Here is a 12,643-nt window from a genome sequence, read left to right on the forward strand (position 1 = left end):
ATTCCTCCAGGAATGCGCCAACAACCACTGGTCATTGTTGGGTAGGAACTTCTATTTTCCAACTCTAGACAGAACGGCTTTGAAACTTAGTGACTAATAATTCCTAAATTAGCCAAAAAGGTTAAAACATTTTTTTCATTATGTGACATTGTTAAAGACTAACTTCGAATACTTTTAAGTAGGGAAAACATTCTCTCGGCTTTATTCAGCGTTAGGACTTTAGAGACCTTTTGATCAGCTGGTAGGACACAGGGCTTGGCAGCAAGGAATGTGGGTGATTTTTTTTTTTCTCTCTAATAACGAAGAGGGAGGGTCTGCAAATGCTCATCTGAGAGGAAAGGGTATTTGATAATTGTATTGGATACAATGCTCCACTTTAATGAAAAAGCTATTTGACTAATAAAAATATGACAATATAGACTTCTATGTAGAAGGAAAATCTAATGCACACACGCACACACACACCACGTGACATGCACTCACCACTCTCCCGTAGTCACTATCTTTGGGCTCCAGTGAGCTTAGACCTTGGTGTCCCCTTCCCACTTCTCCTTTTTGGCCTCCTCAGGCCACCAGATCCCATCCCTTCACCCTTGATCCTCTGCAGTTTATGCATCCTTTGTAGCAGCCTAAGAGCTCCCGAAGGCACACACTGTCAAATTGGAGAGGCCACTGTAGACTCGGAAAACCATGGAGACGTATGTTAGAGCTAATTGGGACAATGTGGATTTGAATATTCTGCAAATGAGGCATCCTTGGGGACAATGTAAGTCAACAGGACCAGGGAGGGCACTGGCTTGAAGAAAGTCTATGTATGTGTGTGCGTCTCAATCTCTTTTCCTCCTTGGCTTTCTAATGAACAGGGTACCATCATACCATCTATGAAGGTGATTCCAAAACAAGCAAAGAGCGTCCATGCCTCTGTATGCATAGGAACACCCAATAAATCGAGAGCCATGGGCATGATGCAATTTCTTTAACCAATGGATGGCGAAGGCAAGATAGATGACGACAGTGTCTTGGCTTGCCTTCCCTGGCAGTGCACGAGGCAAGGTCTCCAAAGATCAGATATGGTGTCTGACAGGCCCTTTGTCGAGAAGACACGTGATGAGTCAGTGAGGCCAGGATTGGACATGTGTGTGAAAATTTAAAGGATAGGGCACATCTACATTTCAATCTATAATTCATACATGTATGTATTTATGCGTGCATGTATGTATATATGCATGTATGTATGTATTTATGCATGCATGTATGTATATATGCATGCATGTATGTATGCATGTATGTATGTATGTACTACCTACCTATCTAACATTCCCTCGATCTTTCATCTCTACCTTATAGTACTGAACAGCTATAATTTATGCCTTCTTGTAGTACCTTATAAAATTAGAAAATTTAAGCACCAATATTTAAATAACCAAAGCCATCTAAGGAAGAACATGAACGTGTCCAATCTCAGAGTCTACCTTCGAGACCCACCGAGCCCCTTCCAATTATGTATTGAACAGCGAACACAAGACGGTCATCTTTCACCTGTGGTGAACGGTCACTACCGGGAACGTAAGGACGCTTTGTGTTGCAATATCACGGGGTCTGGGTGGAGTAAGGTGGTGAAGGCAAGCCCTGCTTCCCAACACCGCTCATGGCGTAAACTGAAAAACGAGTATCAAGTAGAATAAGAGATAAACACTCACCGAACTCATCACATATGCTCTCATTCTCTATGAGAGTAGGGTGATCAAAGGTATCCCGGCAGTACAGGATCTGGGGGTTTCTGCTGACCATTGCGATGCCCCCCAGGGCTAATGCAAACTGGTCGGTGAGGATGGATGATGGCTTATCCTGGATCCGCTTCAGCATGGACCGGTACCGGCAGTACTGAGGGTAGCTGAGCACGATCACATTGCTTTCTTCCTCATCTTCCCCTAGACAGAGAAGCAAACATGTCCATTACCCTCTGCCCACCAACAAAGAGAGCTTCCACAGCCGTGATTTAATTTCAATGGTCACTTTTGCGTTGGGACTAGAGATGTCTCCTTCAGCAAAAGCCTCATCTTTACCATGGTCTGGCAATGCCAGAATCTTCCAGAATCCCCCTCCCCAGCCAGCTCCCCATCCTCAAAGCCAGAGGCCACCCTGAGTGTAACCATTTTGTGGCCCCTTGGGCATACATATTACGCAATACTTCAGTTATTTGAGGGCAGTCAAACTAAAACTCTCCTCCCAGAGATTCCAATGTATTTTTTTTTCTCATTGGTGTCACCGTGATAAGGAAACTTTGATGAGTTTTTAACAACTATTGCTTGGTTTAGATTGATTACACGTTTGGTGTATATGCGCACACACGTGTGCTTGGGGTTGACAAAAATGTTTGGATCCTAGAGAAGGGTCCATAGATCTAAGGAGCATTGCCACCTGTCCTGGGGCTCAACAAACATTCTGTGTTCTCTTTATGGGCCCAGAGAAAGGCTGTACTTCCCACCCTTGGGAGTCCAGGAGGCCCTGGACTTGTTTTTGGCCAATGAAATGTGACAGTGGAAGTGTCTGCTTTAGAGCCAGGGCACCCTGGACCACCGTGTCCCTTTGTCTTTGTTCTTGCCATCTGTAGTGCTCAGACAACAGACCCTCTGCCAGTCTGGGTCTTGGAGTTGAAACAACATGGAGCAGAGACCCTGGATGCAAACACAGCAGAAACGATGCCCACGTTGTTTCTAAGGACACAGTTCTGGGGATCACTTGTTAGGAATTGTTACCTCAACTTGTTACCCCCAACTTGATTGATGCCACTATCTTCTCCCCCTCCCCTCACATCTGTACCCTCCATCTTTTAATGTTTCTCATTAAAACCTCTGGCACATCCCAGAGAATCATGCTGACAGGCTCCCCAAACATCCTCGAGAGACAGTCCCATCAGGACCATCCTAACTCAGAACCTTTCAGAAAATACCGCAAATCTTCCTCTTAAATGGTCGTGATGCCTCGTGCTAGCCCACTATGCTTTGGGAATAGTTGCATAACCCAGATTCATCACAGAGAAATCCTTCGTTCGTTTCCAGCTTGAGAAATGGCAAGCAACCCCTTTGGTAGTCTGTTACCTGCAGCCATGCCAAGCTGAACTAGGGTTTCCTGACCCACACCATCAGCGTGCCGCTCAGCCATTCCCAGACTTGTCATTTTGTACGTCCAATGGGAAAACATTGCGCTATTCGGGGGGCCCTTACTGTACTGCAGAGAACTGCATGAAACAGTTGTTAGGGATACTGACTTTATTGTGGCCATCTGGTAACCAGTGGGAGATGAATTGGGATAGAATGTAACGATGGAACGTAACCAGGACTGGGGCAAGGTGCGCACGTGACCTTTGCTGCTAGGAGGCTGGCTAGCAGCTGTAGCTCTGATTACACTCACTTAGTTCTTCAGGCTGCAGGCTCCTCCGCAAGCAGAGGTGCTCAGCTGCTTCTAGCGTGATGTCTTCAAAGGGCCTTACCCTTCTCTGACTCCTGCCTGGTTTGTGGGCAGCTGCCTTAGCAGCTAGCACACTTAGAAAGCAGTGTGCTGACAGGGAAGAGAAGTCTACCGATGAAAACTAGCCCTGAGATGCAGACAGGTGGGCCAGGACAACACGCTGTGATTCCTACAGCAGACTAAGAGGCTGAGTCCAAACTCTACACTTATAGATTTATTTGTTACTGATAAGCTAAAGCCTGGGAAATTATAACGGAAGTACTCACCAAACACTGCCAGAACCCACAATATCTTTGTGCTGTGCCAAGGGGTGGCCTCCACGCACCACTAGCACCAAACCTGATCTCTATCTCTACACCTTATTTGTTAGATGTGAATTCGAGAGAAGACAACCAGAAACTGCCAGAGCTCACTCGGCTGGGCATGTGTAGCCCCCCTTCCACTTTTCTGGACAGAAAACCCCGTGTAAATACCTCATGATTCCCTCAATCTAGTCTGATAGTGAGTGCCTTTGACTTTCCGTGAAGACAGGAAACTCATACCAGTTTGAGAAATATGGAAGACACTGTGCTTCCCAGGGGAAGGAAGTTGAAGAAACAGTTGCTTCTGAGTTGGTGTCTTGGAGATGCCTCTTGGGTCAAAGGTCCACTTCCCTGCTGTTCTACCCCTCAGTCTCCTGGTTTTCTTTGAGTACTTTTTCTGTTGTTTGTTTTTCAAGAAAGGGTTTCTTTGTGTGTGTGTGTGTGTGTGTGTGTGTGTGTGTGGCCCCAACTGTCCTGGAAATCACACTGTAGACTAGATTGGTCTTTATCTCACAGAGATCTGCCTGCCTCTGCCTCCCAGGTGCTGGGGCTAAAGGCATGCGTCACCACCACCCAACTCTGAGTAATTTTTCACGATTCTCTGTTTGGGATAGAGTTATCTTTCTGGCAAGCTTCAGTGTCTAAACATGGCCTCCCCTTTGTTTTCTGTATCTCGTCCTAGCTCCCAGCACCTACTCTGCCCCTCACAGTTTCTGACTTCTTCTCATAATTACTGAAAGAGCACAAGCACGTTCACAAGGAAAGGTGTCCTAAGGATGCCCACTGTATCTGGGAACAACATTGATCAGGGTTGTCCTTGAAATACTGTCCAAGATCTCAGGGTGCCAGCCAAAATAATTGGCTCAGGTTCTCCTAGATTGGTAGACAAGAGTTTATTTTATATTTTTAACAAGCTCTCCCCCTAGTTCTTGCACTCTGCACGTCCAAGGAAGTAATTCTGACTCTGAATTTCTTTTTTTTGCATAGACTTAAGTGACTTACTTAAAGTTTTAAAACACATGTGTTAAAGCACAGTTGTAGTATACATAATACTTAAATGATTTATACTTATATGCTACATATGGATTTATGACTGATACATAATATGGGCCTTGTACTTAAAATGTATATTATGCATGTATACCTTACCATATTGTAATATAATACATTGTGTATGACATATGTTGTTATATTAAATTATATGGTACCAACATACAAGTGCACATATATTAACATAAAGTCATTATATATATATACATACACACATAAATGTAGACGAGTCAGATATGTGTGTTTTTAATGTGTTTATTTATTTCTCTTCTCCAATCTACTAGTGCTTAGAATAAAATCCAGGGTTAAGTTCATCTGCTTCTGCTACTTTTTTTGTGATTGTTGGTAGGTATCATAGGAGATACCAAATTAAAAAAAAACTAACAGAGACAAGATTTTCACCAAAAACACAAAGGACCGGGCACAGTGGGTGTGTTCAAGAACAGAGAGAGCTTTAATGCTATTTCTAGTATCGAGTGGGAAATATTACAATTTAGGAAAAAATTTTAAATAATGAAACTTTTGCTCCTCATGAAGACCCTATAAACAATGTTGCAATTTGTGAATATTCCCCAATATAGTGGTGACAAAACTGGAGTTGCTACCAAAGTGACTAGGCATGGGTCTCCATGACATAGGAAGTGACAGGAGGAGGCTCTGAGCTGACTTTTAATCTTTTGACTCTTGCTTGACTAACTCTGCAGTATGTCAAAATGCTTCGGATTATTATTAGTAACTAATTTATAGTGTTAATGAAGACAGTAAGCTTTGGCCAGGTAAAACCTGAGACTCCATCCACCTATGAGACAGAATTACTCTACTCTGGTTAATAATTCCACTGGGTTAATCATCCAAGGGTATGACTTGAGGGCCTGCAATGCTCACTGTAAACATTTAAATTATTGTGATTTTCACATAACCACTTCCTACCCATGAGATGGAAGAAGCCCGAATCTTACATTTGCTGGCCTAATACTCTGGCTCCCCCATTCCCTCATTAAACTCTTTCTACACCAGGAGGCCAAAGGCACAGCTGGGGTCTGGTCTAATGTGGCTACCTTTGGTGAAGCCAAAACAAAAATTATGCTAAACTCCATTGCTTATGGACAGAACAACCCATTTGGACCAGAATTTTGGCGCTGTTTGGATGCGGGCAAATTTCCAACTTTGGAAGTAGACATTCCCAGAGGAACTGCTTTTCATATTTATAAAGCCATAGAAAGTCCAGGAGACCCTCAGACCCTTATAGAAGTTAATAAAGGCAGCCAGGTAGGAAAGAGGAGGCAGCATGGAAAGAAGATACACGAAGACTGTATTAACAAGTCTTGCAGATATTAAGTTCTATGATTCCTTAACGGCTTCCTACGCCTATACATCAAATCAGCTTCCTTTTGACACAGCCATAAGAATATTAAACTGTTCAGTGGCTGGGCTGGTGTGCTTGATTTTGCAACAGTACAATGAGAAACAAATAAAAGCAAACAGTTCCTTCAAGAATTCTTACGGAGATCCTGCAGCTAACCCATTCCCCCCTTTTCTCCTTTCTTTTGCTCATAAATACTCTGATACATGAAGCAAGGGCCAGCAGTAAATGGTCTGCAGTTTCCCCGTCTCTGTTTCACAAGAGGACTAGCAGATAAATCTGAGAATGAACAAAGAATGGATAAATTGCACATTTGTTTAGCAAAAGACAAACAGAGCGTTCCCGGAACAATGATTTTCTTTCAACCACACCCACATCAGAAAAAAAAAACTAAGAAACTAACCCTACAGAGTATTTTTCTTGAACATCCTAGTTCCTTGAGTTGTATATCCTTTTTTTTTAAAATTTGATTTCAGTCAGTAGAAAATGATCGGAAAAAAAAAAACATTTGCTGGTACTCAAGACTAATATTGTAAACAACAGTTATGATATTCTCTTAAAACGTCATCCCACTTCCTAAGTCCCCCCCTCCCCATCAAGAAAAATGCGAATCTGCTTGTTTTTAAATGAAATATTCAAAGGGAATAAGAAACCCAGAATGACTAAACCTTGTTTCAACTTCAATAAAAGAACTTTGCCTATTAAAAGTTAATACCTAAAGTGCACGGCTTGTAATGCTCCGCCGAAATGACTCTAATCCCATGCTTATATCATAATTACACGTTTTGTTAACCTCTCTCCGTGTCAATTTTTTCACTTATTTTTATATTTTTCAAAGTCCAAAACAGAATTCCACAGAGAAACTGTAATTATAATCTGAGACTCCACCCTGACTTGTCAAACAGTAACTGTACACCAAGGCTCTCATGGAGTGGGGTGGGGGGGTGAGGGTGGGGGGGAATGGTGGGAGGGTGGGGGTGGGGCAAGCATTCATTCTGCCAGTTGCTCAAATTGTCTTTGTATAAAGAGATGCGTGAAATGGCAAGCACAATAAATTACCGGAGCGTTGACTTTCAAATATCCATAATGCTTTTTTTTTTTAATAGTTAATGGTGGCCAAATGTGCAGGAGGTTGAAAACGTCTATTCTGGAGGAGAAATTTGCTTTCATCTCTTACGCAACACTGCAGAAGCATAATTTTATCCTGCTGGCAGGGTTGGGGGTCTATTTTGGAAACATCTCACTATATGTTTACCGAAAAAAAAAAGTCACCATTGCCTATTTCTAACATCAGTAAATCTGAAAAACAAAAACAAAACAAAACCTTCATAAAATCCTTCACACCAGGATTTTACAGAGCTTGGTGGAAAAAAGTATGCATGTCCTTTCCTGTACCTAATTACCTCAGCTGAAAATTCTGCCAAATATTTCGCCCTTTCGTTCTCTTAATCGTATTAGGGCAAATGCGTTTGGATGCCAACAGAAACAAACATTTAAAGATTTTTTTTTTCACTTAAGAGACTCCAAATCTGCATGGAGGCTGCGTTTGAAACACAATGTCCCCCATGCCAACAGACAACCCACAATTTCCTCTCTTCTTCCCCTCCCCAAGCACTGATGAATCTGCTGGCGTTATAAAGGCGATGGTCTACTTTTGAAACAATGTAAGCAAAATCACGTCAGTAGGAAGGGCTTGCCCAGGGATCTAGGCCGCCTTCTGTCCCTTCCCACATCAGACATTGCTTTCTCAAACCTTTAGACTTTTTCCGCCTGCTCCTAGCAACCAGCTGAAAGCCCAGCCTCAACTTCACGAACCTGGCAAGCTTCCAGCTCTTCCTGCTCCTGACAATTACACCGTTCCCATTTAATTGCTGTTCTGTTGTGACACAGAATATCTGTCATAATTAGGCATTTCCTATCTTCTGTCCATTCATCTTTGATTATTACTGAAAATGATTTTTTTTAAAAAAAAATTTCAGAAAACCCCAGCACAAAAATTCTACAGATAAGAGTAGTTACAGCTGTTACTATCATTACCAACGTTGTAACATGCGGGGTGGGGGGGGGACGTGGGGGGGAGAATATAATTTCTCGGAAGGTAATTTTCCTTTCTGTGTTAAGTGCTCTTATTCATCTTACAGTTACTCAGTGACTTCCTGTTCTAATTACAAGGCATTATACAGAAAAGACATTTGTAAAAGGAAAAAAAACACAGGCAGGGTATGTGACTAAATGGCCCAAATTGGTTGAACTGTTTAAAATTCCAAAGTCGTTCATCAACTTTATCAATTCCTGGTTGTGGTTGCGTGTACTCGCGAACCTCTCCCGAGGCCTCAGAGCTAGCTCTGGTAGTTTAGACACATCAAAAAGAGACAACACATTCGCAAGGAAACCAAAGCTGAGACAGAAAGATGACTGGGGTTTTTCAATGCCCCCCCCCCCACCCCCATCAGAGCTGTTTTACTGGAGGCAGGCCAGGACATGTAGTGGAAAATATTAATAACAAAAACAAATTAAATGCCTGATTAAAAGGAGTGAGAGCAAGATGCTATCAGGAATAGCAATGAAAAGGCCCCAAACTATTTCGTGAAAACACGGTGTGACGTCAATGGGACATCAGGATCGTACTGTTGTGGTTATTTTGAGAAGGGCTGGTACAGTAAAGTCAGCCGCTCCGCCCTGAGCCCTTCTCTAATTCTCCACACAGTGAGTGAGTGGGGGCAGCCTGGGATTGCTAAGACAGAAAACAGACCTGCCCCCACAGAACTGGCAATAAAAAGATAATGTACTTTTAACATAACAGAACAAGGAGATTGGCTTTATTAACTAAGAAAACGACTTTAAATGGTCCCTAGCTTGCCATTTGTTTTGATAAATGGAAAAACAGATCTTCCTAGGGTAGGCAACAAAAACATGACTGGAAAACTTAAAAAGAGGGAGAGAGAAAAAGAGAGGGGGAAAAAAAAGCAAAAGAACATATATATCTGTATATGGTCACAAATGGAAACAAAGAACAGTTTAACTGCACAAGCCAGGGTTTTAGCCAGCTGTATCCAAAGACATCGCTTAAACAGACACACAAACATAAAATTATGCATCGCTGAGTGAATATCAGCTTTTACCCCTGACATTACTTCAGCTCGCAAGAAAGAAAACAACGCGAAGCTAAATTCAAACCAAATGCAGACATCACTTTAAGTAGCAAATGAAGCCACTGGGGAGCCAGCCAGCTCCACCTCCTTGGTCCTCCCAAAAGGCCACTGAACAACAAGCCACATTCAGGAGCCTCTTTGAATTTCATCTTGAGAATTTTGCATCTCATTTACATGTGTCTCGTCTCAGTCAAATCTAAATGTCATACAAGACAGGGATTATACAATAAGTACACGCACTGGGCGATCACATGCTTGGACTGGGTTCTCAGCCTCTGTGAGGTGTGACCCTAGGGGCCTGCCTGACCCACTTCCAATCTGGCCCACTTCAAACAGGTTAGCTTTGAATAAAAAGGTCTTTTTTTTTTTAATCTTAATGTATGTGTCTGTATGCATATTTGCACCTGTGTCTAGATACCTGCAGAGGCCAGAAGAGGACATTGGATTTCCTGGAGCTAAAGTTATAGGCAGCTGTGAGCTGTCCAGTATGGCTGCTGTGAACCTAGCTCCGGTCTTTCTTATTGAAGAAAAACAAGTGCTCTTAACTGCTGAGCTCTCTCTTCAGCCCCAAACAGGTTGACCTTTAACCTATTGCAAGTCATTCATTCTTAGTATAAGTATCTGAAGAAGAAAATAGAAAGAGCCAATGGCACATCAGGTTCCAAGTTCTGGGCATAGGGACATGATTTGTTCCAGTCCAAGAGAACGCTGACAGCTTATTTTTTTAGAGTTTAATTTATGCATCTATTTATTTACTAGTGGCCCAGGTAAAGATGTCTTCTCAGACTTGAACTTAGTTAAAGTAGACTCTCTTGATTTACAAAGAGTTTCTACCACTAAGACCCAATCCACCCTGCAGTTATCACAACTAAGTTCTTACAGAGGAAGAAACAGAACCATTGTGCGCTGAACCGGTCTCCAAATTGAAGACAAAGTCGGCTACCTTTTCCCTCCCCTCACACCACAGACACCTGCTCTGGGGACCACCATCCCCCAGCGCTTGCTTTCCCAGTTGGGTCTTCCATCTGTCAGGACTGCGAGGATCGCGGTTCTGTGAGAGGGTCAGCTGTGGAGACCCTCGACATTGAGATGCTCTCATGAACAAACCCAAGCAAGGTGCAGCCGGGACAGATCAGGAGCCGCTATCGACATCTGGGTGAAAGGTTCTCAGGGATTCACACTTCGATTTTTCCCTCTGGGATACATGTAGCAGTGTTGCCAGTAGATCAGGTGGGTTTTGGGTTACCCGGATACCAAAGTGAGTACTTGTTCGATTTCCCCCAGGTGGTTCTCATCGCTCTATTTGTTTTTTGTCTTTTTAGAGCTATATGAATGGATATAAAGTAGTGTTTCAGTCTTGTTAGTACAAAAAATAATAATAATTAACATAGGTGCATCAAGGCTGTGAAATTCCCTATCACATTTTTTTTTCTGGCTGTGTGTATTTTATCTGTATTTAAAAAATATGGACAGATATCTGTCTAAAATCTGACATGTAAGTATCTATATATAAATTACATGTATATATAGATTATTTGTATGTGTAATATTATTTTATATGATCTGTTATATATGTATATAACATAATATAGATATATACATCACACATGTATATGGATGTACACATATATGTCTGAATGCATGTTTATATTTATTTCTATGTATATATATCTGTATGTCAAGACACCGCTCATCTTGAAAATAAAGAAAGAAGTTGTTGGGAGGACTCGCATTCCCAACAAGATAATCCCAATAAGATTTGAAAACTTAGTACAGCGTTACTGTATGAAGAGAACACGGAGGGCGGGGGGGGGGGTTGCGGAGATGAGCTAAACACTAACAGCAGCACTTTCTGTGCAAGTGAAAGAAATAAAAGAGGGGACAGTAGAAAAAGACACTCCAAGTCCTCCTGTGGCCTCTGCATATGCATGGTTGGATGCATGCTTCCACATCCATGTGTCACGCACACACCCACACTCACATGTACACACACACACAGGGAGAGAGGAAAATAAATAAAATACGTAAATGTGGTCTGATATCGCGATGGAAATATGCATTAATGAAAAGGGACAGGGAGCCCGGAAGGAACATTCATACCCATTGTCAACTGGTTTGTTTGTTTTTTTTTTCTTTTAAACGGAATGAGGAAGGTAGCCCCTCCAAGAACAACAGTAAGAAAACAAGATACACTCTGGCAAAAGAAAGTCATGATACCGCTACTTCACTCTAAGTTCACATGGTAACTAAAACTGGACCAACCACTGAAATCTAAGAGCTGGAATGCCTAAGTTATTACAAGAATGCAGATGGAAACATTTCTATGGCTCTGGATAGCTCACAATTTTGTCAGCACAGCAGCTGAAACAGATGAAAGGCTAGGTGAAATCTAAACCGTTTTTTTTGCAATGCAGACACTATTACGCAGTGGAAAGACAGATGTGGGCTGGGACAAAACACCTACAGATTTTATGCACACACATAAACATACACACATACATACATATATGCATACATACAGATGTGTATGGGAGAGTCATAGCCAGAATGTATGAAGTCCTCAGAATCAACATCAAAACGACAAAAGAAAATACCCATTTATTTTGAAATGCAAAAGGAAGTTAATTGATGTTTTATTACAGAATATATACAAATGGAAGAAGGAAAAAATGGTCAATGTCATTATTAGTCTCTAGGGAGCGAGAGTAAAAACCATAGGGAGAAATTCCTTCACACTCATTAGGATGGCTACTGTACACAACAACAAAAATATCAAGTGTTAGTGAGCTTGTAAAAAACTGAGACCCTCATGCATTAGTGGTAAGACTGTCAAATAGTGGCTGGGCGGTGGTGACACGTGCCTTTAACCCTAGCATTCGGGAGCGGATCTCTGTGAGTTTGTTCCAGTTTAGACTCTCAAGCTACAGAGAAACCCTGCCTTGAGAAAATAATAATAATAATAATAATAACAAACCAAAAACCAAAAACAAACGAACAAAAACGTCATTATATAGGCAGGGAAACTGGACGACAGACGATTGTCCAGCCATAAAAGGAAGGATGCGATATCTAGTCAATATGAATAAACTTTGATTATTTCATGCTAAGCAAAATAAATCCGAAGGGCAGATATCACACATGAATTCCCAGGACAGAAAGTAGAACAGAAGTTTCCAGGCCCTGCGCGGAGCTGGAGGTGGGTTGGGATGAATGAAGGGCCATTGCTTGGCAGTTCAGAGCTTTGGAAGGGATGAAGGGGGTTCCGTCGGTAGAGAGTAGCAATCATGGCATAACATCACAGATGC

General features: G+C 42.1%; 1 protein-coding gene across 3 annotated transcripts in view; it reads right to left on the reverse strand.

Moving 5' to 3' along the window:
* The window catches only part of Arid5b (AT-rich interaction domain 5B), a 174,689-nt gene that overhangs the window by 84,816 nt on the left and 77,230 nt on the right, over positions 1-12,643 (reverse strand). For all 3 annotated transcript variants that reach the window (XM_013351207.2, XM_005360148.2, XM_013351208.2), the window contains one exon: positions 1,701-1,931. In XM_013351207.2, coding sequence (XP_013206661.1) covers positions 1,701-1,931 — 231 coding nt within the window. The remainder of the gene's footprint in view (positions 1-1,700; positions 1,932-12,643) is intronic.

The sequence above is a fragment of the Microtus ochrogaster genome, linkage group LG2 (genome assembly GCF_000317375.1).
Source record: "Microtus ochrogaster isolate Prairie Vole_2 linkage group LG2, MicOch1.0, whole genome shotgun sequence".
Lineage (NCBI taxonomy): Eukaryota > Metazoa > Chordata > Mammalia > Rodentia > Cricetidae > Microtus > Microtus ochrogaster.